This window comes from Oratosquilla oratoria, chromosome 1 (assembly GCF_046742065.1).
Source record: "Oratosquilla oratoria isolate Oo_2021 chromosome 1, ASM4674206v1, whole genome shotgun sequence".
NCBI lineage: Eukaryota > Metazoa > Arthropoda > Malacostraca > Stomatopoda > Squillidae > Oratosquilla > Oratosquilla oratoria.
In genome coordinates this window covers 81280905-81290904 of record NC_134777.1, presented here as the reverse complement: position 1 = coordinate 81290904, position 10000 = coordinate 81280905, and the positions used below count along the sequence as shown (strand labels likewise).

The 10000-nt window shown below is 34.3% G+C and overlaps 2 protein-coding genes across 2 annotated transcripts in view; both read left to right on the top strand.

The window, feature by feature from the left end:
• Positions 1 to 7500, top strand: part of LOC143028763 (uncharacterized) — a 24725-nt gene extending 17225 nt beyond the window's left edge. The window contains exon 4 of the mRNA XM_076191137.1: positions 6321 to 7500. Within this exon, the coding sequence (XP_076047252.1) occupies positions 6321 to 7500 (1180 nt within the window). The remainder of the gene's footprint in view (positions 1 to 6320) is intronic.
• Positions 1 to 10000, top strand: part of LOC143028755 (atrial natriuretic peptide receptor 1-like) — a 944795-nt gene that overhangs the window by 109408 nt on the left and 825387 nt on the right. The gene's annotated exons all lie outside the window — the stretch shown is intronic.

The following is a 10000-nucleotide window of genomic DNA, read 5'->3' as shown; positions in this document are numbered from 1 at the left end:
ATATATAAATATATATATATATATATTATATATATACATATATATGTTATATATTATATGTATACATATATATATATATATATATATATATAGACATATATATATATATATATATATATATATATATATATGATAGAGAATTGGGTGGGGAATGGGGAATAGATTTTATTGCCCTAACGTTGCGACCAACATGGTCTTCTTCAGAGGACTCAACGTTGGTCGCAACGTTAGGGCAATAAACTATATTCATCTTCGTTTGCCCTTCCCCACCCAATTCTCTCTCATTTGTCTCAAATAGTTATATATATATATACATATATGTATATATATACATGTATATACATATATATATACATATATGTATATATATACATGTATATATCTTGATTACAAAGGCGGAGCATGCCGACAGGAGACCTTTTGATCCATATCTAGGTCGGATGCAAAAAAAGAAAAAAAAATCATATTAATAATAAATAAAAACTATAATAATGTAAATAACAAATAAAATACATAAATAAATGCATAGGTATAGTTGAATAACAAACAAACAGGTAAATAGTTAATGATAATAAATTGACATATAACTAATAATAAATGAAAATCAGACAGACAAATTATAACAAAACAAAAACAAATAATATAACATAAATTATAATCATTACAGCATCTTAGGTATTTATCTAAATGATTCTTAAAGCTTCGAACTGAACTACATTGCACTACCTGTGCAGGAAGTTTATTCCATTCATTAACTACACGGTTGGCAAAGTTGTTTCTACCTACTTCCAAATTGAATCTATTTCCGGACAGTTTCAGACCATTGTTTCTTGTCTGATTCTCATTCAATGTGAAAATTTGGTCACTTTTGATGTTGTCAATTCCCTTTAAAATCTTAAATACCTGTATCAAGTCACCTCTGAGTCTACGCTTTTTTAGGGAAAACAGATTCATGTGCTTAAGTCGATTTTCGTATGATTTATTTTTGATATTTGGAATCAGTTTTGTGGCTCGCCGTTGTACTTTTTCCAGTCTGTCAATGTCTTTAATGAGATTCGGTGACCATACGGAAACAGCATATTCCAAATGTGGACGAACTAACGATTTATATAGCTTGTTAATGAGTGATGGACTTTTGAAATCAAAAGATCGCGCAATCAATCCCAGAATCTTATTTGCTTTCTCAGAGGCTGAAATACACTGCTTGGATGATTTGAGATTGTTACTGATAATTACGCCGAGATCTTTTTCACTATCCACTTTTGTTAACGAATTTCCAAATAACTTGTAATCGTACTTACTGTTATTTTTACCTAAGTGCATTACCTTGCATTTACTTGTGTTAAATTTCATTAGCCACTTTTCAGACCATTGCTGTAATTGATCTAAATCTTCTTGAATATCTAATTGGTTTGAGTGATCATTTGCCACTCCGCACAGTTTTGTATCATCAGCAAATTTGGAAACAGTAGATTTTAGTCCATGGTCTATATCGTTTATATATACTATGAATAGAAGTGGCCCAAGAACGGAACCCTGAGGAACTCCACTTGCAACACGTTTCCATCCAGAAGTTTTTCCATTTAAAACAACTCTCTGTTTTCGACCATTCAACCAATTACTAGTCCAACCTAATAGGCTACCACTTATTCCATGCAAAGCTAATTTAGTAAGTAGTCTTTCGTGTGGGACGGTATCAAAAGCTTTTGCAAAGTCTAGATATATTAAATCTATATTGTTTCTTTTGTCATAATTCGAGATAACTGTGTTGTAGAATTCGAGTAAGTTAGTCACGCAAGAACGTTTGCGTCTGAAACAATGCTGGCTATCATTTATCAAACGGTTACTTTCTAAATGATATTCGATAACATCTCTGATGATAGTTTCCATTATTTTTCCTACGATTGAAGTCAAACTTATAGGCCTATAGTTATTTGGTTTCTTTTTGTCACCTTTTTTGAATATGGGAGTAACGTTAGCTAGCTTCCATTCTCTTGGGACATCTCCGGATATGATGGATTTCTTAAAAACAATTTCTAATGGAACAACAATCTCATTTTTCATTTCCTTTAAGATTCTTGGATGCCAACCGTCAGGCCCTGGTGTTTTATTAACTTTGAGTTTGTCTATACACCTTTTAATTTTTTCCTTTGTTATATTTACCATAGTGAGTAAGTTTACCCCAGACTTTTCACAGGTTTCAGTTTGGAATTCACTTTGAGGTGTTTCGTTTACGAATACCGAGCTAAAATAATTGTTTAAGATATTACACATTCCTTCATTTGAATATTCAAGTTGACCGTCAGCAGATAATAGTGGACCAATGTGATTCCTAACAACCTTTTTATCTCTAATGTAACTATAGAATTCTTTGGGATTCTCTTTGGATTTATCAGCAATGTTCATTTCATATTGTCGTTTTCTTTTTCTTATTGTCTTTTTTAAATCTCTCTGTATTGATACATAACTTTCATAGTCATATATATATATATATATATATATATATATTCTGTTAAAAACGACAGCAAAAGAATTATTAATTAGTTTTTTCCGTGAGCTCTCAAGCTTGCGAAAAGCAGATTTTTGGTAGGGGGAAAGGGAGTAAATCAAATTTCCAAAATTCATATGAAACACAAAAGTATAACAAACACAAAAGTACAGTACACAATAAACACAATACAAGAAAAGAATACAAGAAATACAGCAAAACACAAAATACAAGCACAACAAAATAGATATCAAGACGTTTCGCAGATCTTTCTGCATCCTCAGTTGAAGTGAAAAGAAAGGGAAAGGGAGCATATTTTAAATGCTCTCTTCAACTGAGGCTGCAGAAAGATCTGCAAAACGTCTTAATATCTATTTTGTTGTGCTTGTATTTTGTTTTTTGCTGTATTTCTTGTATTCTTTTCTTGTATTGTGTTTATTGTGTACTGTACTTTTGTGTTTGTTATACTTATGTGTTTCATATGAATTTTGGAAATTTGATTTACTCCCTCTCCCCCTACCAAAAATCTACTTTTCGCAAGCTTGAGAGCTCACGGAAAAAACTAATTAATAATTCTTTTGCTGTCGTTTTTAACAGAATATGCCTCAGAGAGAATCTCCTGCCACGCTTCACCAATATATATATATATATATATATATATATATATATATATATACATATATATATATAAATATATATATGTATATATATATACATACATATATACATATATAAATATATACATATATATATATAATGTGTGTGTGTGTGTGTGTGTGTGTGTGTGCATATATATATGTATATAATTATATATATACATGAATATATATATATATATATATATATATATATATATATATATATATACATATATATATATATATATATATATATATATATATATATATATATATATATATGGTATATATATATATATATATATATATACACACGTACATATACTTATTATATATATATATATATATATATATATATATATATATATATGTATATATATACATATATAAATATATATACGTATATATACATTTATATACATATATATGTATATATGTGTATATATATATATATGTATATATATATAAATATATGTATATAAATATGTATATACACTTATATATATATATATTACAAAGGATTACAAAGGCGGAGCATGCCGACAGGAGATCTTTTGATCCATATCTAGGTCGGATGCGAAAAAAAATCATATTAATAGTAAAATAATAAATAAAAAATATAACAATGTAAATAACAAATAAAATACATAAATAAATGCATAGGTATAGTTGAATAATAAACAAATAGGTAAATAGTAAATGATAATAAATGAAAATCAGACAGACAATTGATAACAAAACAAAAACAAATGATATAAGATAAATTATAATTATTACAGCATCTTACTTAGGTATTTATCTAAATGACTCTTAAAGCTTCGAACTGAACTACATTCCACTATCTGTGCAGGAAGTTTATTCCATTCATTAACTACACGGTTGGCAAAGTTGTTTCTACCTACTTCCAAATTGAATCTATTTCCGGACAGTTTGAGACCATTGTTTCTTGTCTGATTTTCATTCAATGTGAACATTTGTCACTTTTGATGTTGTCAATTCCCTTTAAAATCTTAAAGACCTGTATCAAGTCACCTCTGAGTCTACCCTTTTTTAGGGAAAACAGATTCATGTGTTTTAGTCGATTTTCGTATGATTCATTTTTGATATTTGGAATCAGTTTTGTGGCTCGCCGTTGTACTTTTTCCAGTCTGTCAATGTCTTTAATGAGATTCGGTGACCATGCGGAAACAGCATATTCCAAATGTGGACGAACTAACGATTTATATAGCTTGTTAATGAGTGATGGACTTTTGAAATCAAAAGATCGTGCAATCAGTCCTAGAATCTTATTTGCTTTCTCAGAGGCTGAAATACACTGCTTGGATGATTTGAGATTGTTACTGATAATTACGCCGAGATCTTTTTCACTATCCACTTTTGTTAACGAATTTCCAAATAACTTGTAATCGTACTTACTGTTATTTTTACCTAAGTGCATTACCTTGCATTTACTTGTGTTAAATTTCATTAGCCACTTTTCAGACCATTGCTGTAATTGATCTAAATCTTCTTGAATATCTAATTGGTTTGAGTGATCATTTGCCACTCCGCACAGTTTTGTATCATCAGCAAATTTGGAAACAGTAGATTTTAGTCCATGGTCTATATCGTTTATATATACTATGAATAGAAGTGGCCCAAGAACGGAACCCTGAGGAACTCCACTTGCAACACGTTTCCATCCAGAAGTTTTTCCATTTAAAACAACTCTCTGTTTTCGACCATTCAACCAATTACTAGTCCAACCTAATAGGCTACCACTTATTCCATGCAAAGCTAATTTAGTAAGTAGTCTTTCGTGTGGGACGGTATCAAAAGCTTTTGCAAAGTCTAGATATATTAAATCTATATTGTTTCTTTTGTCATAATTCGAGATAACTGTGTTGTAGAATTCGAGTAAGTTAGTCACGCAAGAACGTTTGCGTCTGAAACCATGCTGGCTATCATTTATCAAACGGTTACTTTCTAAATGATGTTCGATAGCATCTCTGATGATAGTTTCCATTATTTTTCCTACGATTGAAGTCAAACTTATAGGCCTATAGTTATTTGGTTTCTTTTTGTCACCTTTTTTGAATATGGGAGTAACGTTAGCTAGCTTCCATTCTCTTGGGACATCTCCGGATATGATGGATTTCTTAAAAATAATTTCTAATGGAACAACAATCTCATTTTTCATTTCCTTTAAGATTCTTGGATGCCAACCGTCAGGCCCTGGTGTTTTATTAACTTTGAGTTTGTCTATACACCTTTTAATTTTTTCCTTTGTTATATTTACCATAGTGAGTAAGTTTACCCCAGACTTTTCACAGGTTTCAGTTTGGAATTCACTTTGAGGTGTTTCGTTTACGAATACCGAGCTAAAATAATTGTTTAAGATATTACACATTCCTTCATTTGAATATTCAAGTTGACCGTCAGCAGATAATAGTGGACCAATGTGATTCCTAACAACCTTTTTATTTCTAATGTAACTATAGAATTCTTTGGGATTCTCTTTGGATTTATCAGCGATGTTCATTTCATATTGTCGTTTTCTTTTTCTTATTGTCTTTTTTAAATCTATCTGTATTGATACATAACTTTCATAGTCATTAGATGCACCCGAGCACTTATATTTCTTATAAGCCTGTCTCTTTTTAGCAATAATTTTTTCAGTCTCTTTGTCGAGCCACTTTGGGCGAGCCTGATTTGGGGACGTCTGTCCTTAAAAGGAATGTAAGTTTGAATCATCTTAGTGAGCGTATTTTGAAATATTTCCCACATCTGATCTACAGGTCTTTCGTTTAATTTTGCCTCCCAATCTGTAAGCTGAAGCTCCTGACGTAGTCCTATGAACTGAGCTTTACTGAAATCGGGTATTTTAGAAACACAAGTATCTATATATGTATACACACACACACACACACACACACACACACACACACACACACACACACACACACACACACACACACACACACACACACACACACACACACACACACACACATATATATATATATATATATATATATGTATATACACATATATGTGTGTATATATATATATATATATATATATATATGTATATATATATATATATAAGAGAAGATTTGGAATCTGGGATCCATATTGGAAAACTGTAAACACCAGATTCAATTGAAGGGTTTATTTGCCCGACGTTTCTTCTCTTACATTGAACAACATTACAGTGTTGAAGTGCTCAACACAGTCAGGAAATGGGAGAACTGTGAACTCAAGAAATCCGTCATCCGTGAGCAGCTACGTTTTTGTCAAATGTGCCGTAATCGCAATACTCTCCCCTCCTTTGCTAGAGTTAGACCTCCTGTCAACACTAGAAAAGCCAAGGAAGAAGCAGAGGCCTGTGGTCGCCGACTTCTAAAATGCGCCATAGACCATCATCACAGTAGAATCCATCGCATCAATAGAGACATCACCACCTTCAAGAACCAATGCGCCTCTTTACTACAGGCAACCCATTTTGACACAGTACTAGAAAAGATCACCAATCTCAGCCGGTCCAAGTCTTCAAACAAGCGGAGTTCCCTTGAGTCCAAGTTCCAACGGTTGCTAGACAATAGACTACCTAATCCTGTAAGGTGGGTGACCAATCTCTCCAGTAGACAGCTTTCGGATGCAGAAAATAATGTGCTGGCCAGGGGCCTTAACTTTAATGTTCAAGGCAAAGTCAACCACGCTGAATTCCTGGCCGCTGCAGAGTTAGGAATGAGCTTGATGGAAGGCACTTCTGAGGACAAACAGGCCGTCAGAACTAAAATCGTAGGAGCACTGAAATCCAAACAGACTAGTCGTTCCCTGACCACTGAAGAAACCAAAGCTTTAGCGGAACTACGCAGAGATCGCTCAATTATTGTTTTAACCAGCGACAAAGGGAGGTCAACGGTCGTTATGGACAAGAAAGATTATGACCAGAAGGCTCTGGCGTTACTTCAAGATACCCAGACTTACACCATCGTACCTCAAGACCCCACAAAGAAGGTACAGGCCAAAGTTGAACGAGAGCTGAAAGAACTCAGAGAAAAACGGATCATAAATGATGACGAGTGGAAGAAAATGAGGCCAGGAGATTCTACCATCCCTAAGATCTATGGGTTACCAAAAGTCTACAAAGAAGTTATTCCCCTTCGACCCATAGTGGCTTTTAGAAATTCTCCGACATACCATCTTGCTTCGTACTTGGCTAAACTTCTGAGACCTCTAGTGACCAAATCACCACACATGCTTCAGAATTCAGCTGACTTCATTGAAAGAATCAAAGGACTTAACTTAAGGAGAGGAGATGTCTTGGTTTCCTTCGATGTTCAGTCCATGTTTACGTCCATCCCACGAAATTTGGCAAAAATGCGCTGAAGTCGGCCATGGAGGAGAACCGGGGATTCTTGGATAACCAGAAACTTTCCGTGTCAGAACTCATGGGGCTCATCTCCCTGTGCCTTGACTCCACATACTTCCACTTCAGGGATCACACCTATCACCAGCGTAAGGGCACACCGATGGGATTGCCTATTTCAGTCGTGGTGGCTGAAGTAGTGATGCAACGACTAGAAGCTTAACTTCTAAGTGCTGCACCTTCTTCGCTTAAACTGTGGACTAGATAAGTCAATGATGTGTTCGCCATTTTGGACAGCAAGGACGTGGAGCCTTTCTTCAGTTACATCAACAGTATTGAACCGGCAATTCAATTTTCAATGGAACTGGAGAAAGATTTCCAACTGCCGTTCCTGGACGTCTGCGTCAAGCGCGAAGGTGACACCCTTGGTACAAATGTCTACAGAAAGCCCATCCACACAGATAGACTGTTGGACTTTGATAGCTACCATCCAGATTGCCACAAAAGGAGTGTGATCAGGACTTTATGGAACAGAGCTGATAAAGTCTGTTCTTCTGTGGAATCTAAGAAGGCCGAAAGAAAACACCTTTTACAGGTCTTCCGGAACAACGGCTATCCCAGCAGCACCATACGGAAATGAACAAAAACATGACCCACCGACACCCCACAACAGAGACCACATATCACACCTAGAGTCACTATCCTCTACATCAAAGGAGCTTCTGAGGTTACTGCAAGAGTCTTACGTGACAAAGGAATACAAGTAGCACACAAACCCCTCAACACCTTACACAGAAATCTCACCAAAGTAAAAGACACTGAAGAACCTACACAACAGGCTGGTGTAGTTTACCGCATAAGCTGCACGGACTGTGACACGGATTACGTAGGAGAAACACAAAAGAAATTAGCCACTAGGGTACAAGAACACCAACGTGCAGTTAGGCGAGAAGATCCGAAATCGGCCCTGTACAAACACACTACAGAACACCAACACATGATTGATTGGGATGGAGTGACAACTCTACACAAAGAAAATATGGGAAACTAAGAGCAACTGCATAAACAGGTGCATTGACCTCAATCCTATTTATTTAGGCACGAGGAGTAACACAGGCTAATTCCTCTCTTCTGTCTTCTAGTCTCCGTCTGCTTCTTTTCGACCTGTCGTTTGTTCACCAGTTGGCTTTTAGGTAACTTCCTTTCTCGAAAGCGATCTCCCAATGTACCTCTTCGGCTTCCCCTTCCCGTGACTTTTGTCCTCCTTTACAGTTGTAGTTTGCTTCCTTTTTCTCTTCGGTTCTTCTTTTATCTTCTTTGCTTTTTATTTGTCTGTTTATAATGTAGTCATTTGTTATTGAGTCCTTGTTCCTCCTGTCCCCCACTTCCTACTTCGGTGGACATTTGGTCCACTATTTTTTTTTTTTTTTTTTTTTTTTTTACGTCTTTGGATTATGTTTTGTTTTTACTTTTGGGTTTCGTTTTGATGTTTTTGTCACACTTGCTTTATGTTCACTGCCATTTACTCTTTTTATTTTGTTTGGTTTTATTTGGCTGTAATTTAGCCGTTTGCCCTTGACATTTCTTTGAGGACATTTGGTCCTTGTTCTATGTTCTGAAGTGTTCACGTTAGTGTTACGTTTTAGGCTTTTTGCTACTCTTGTTTTTGTTCACAGCCTTGTAACTTATTTTTTTTTATTTTTTTTTTCTTGTGTATTTTTTGTTTTCAATTTAGTCGTTTGTTCCTTCTTCATTGCGGACATTTGGTCCACTTCTATTTGCATCTCTGTCCTGTTGTTTTTACTGTGTGTCACCTATGGTTACTTTTGCTTCGCTTGTTTTATGTTCACAAATATGTAACTTTTATTTGATTTTTTTTTCTAATTGGTATTTAATTTCTATTGTAATGTATTTATTTTATTATTGTAAGGTATGCTTTGTACAATTGACTGAGAGGGTGAACCTTTCCCAGGTTTACCATTTCGGCGATTTATAATGAGTTCACATTCTTGTAACCGTTATACCCCCTGAAGACGATTCCTGGACGGGAATCGAAATGTCGGGCAAATAAACCCTTCAATTGAATCTGGTGTTTACAGTTTTCCAATATATATATATATATATATATATATATATATATATATATACGCACATACACTTATATATACATACAGGTATCTCTATCTATCTATCTATCTATCTATCTATCTATCTATCTATCTATCTATCTATATATATATATATATATATATATATATATATGCAATAAAAACACTAGGAGCGTGTGTTCACAAATGCGTAGGTAACCACTAGGAAAAGTAAACTAACGAAGCAGAGCGCTTTCGTATGATTACATCTTCAGTGCAGATACAAAGAAGGAATTATAAAATGAAAATGAAACTAAAAAATTTAAGTAAGATCATTCCCCCCAACATAACATGGATGCGGTACACTGATGACATCCTATGTCTGTGGCCCATTCAAGATAATGTTAATGATCTTTTATGTAAACTTAATAAT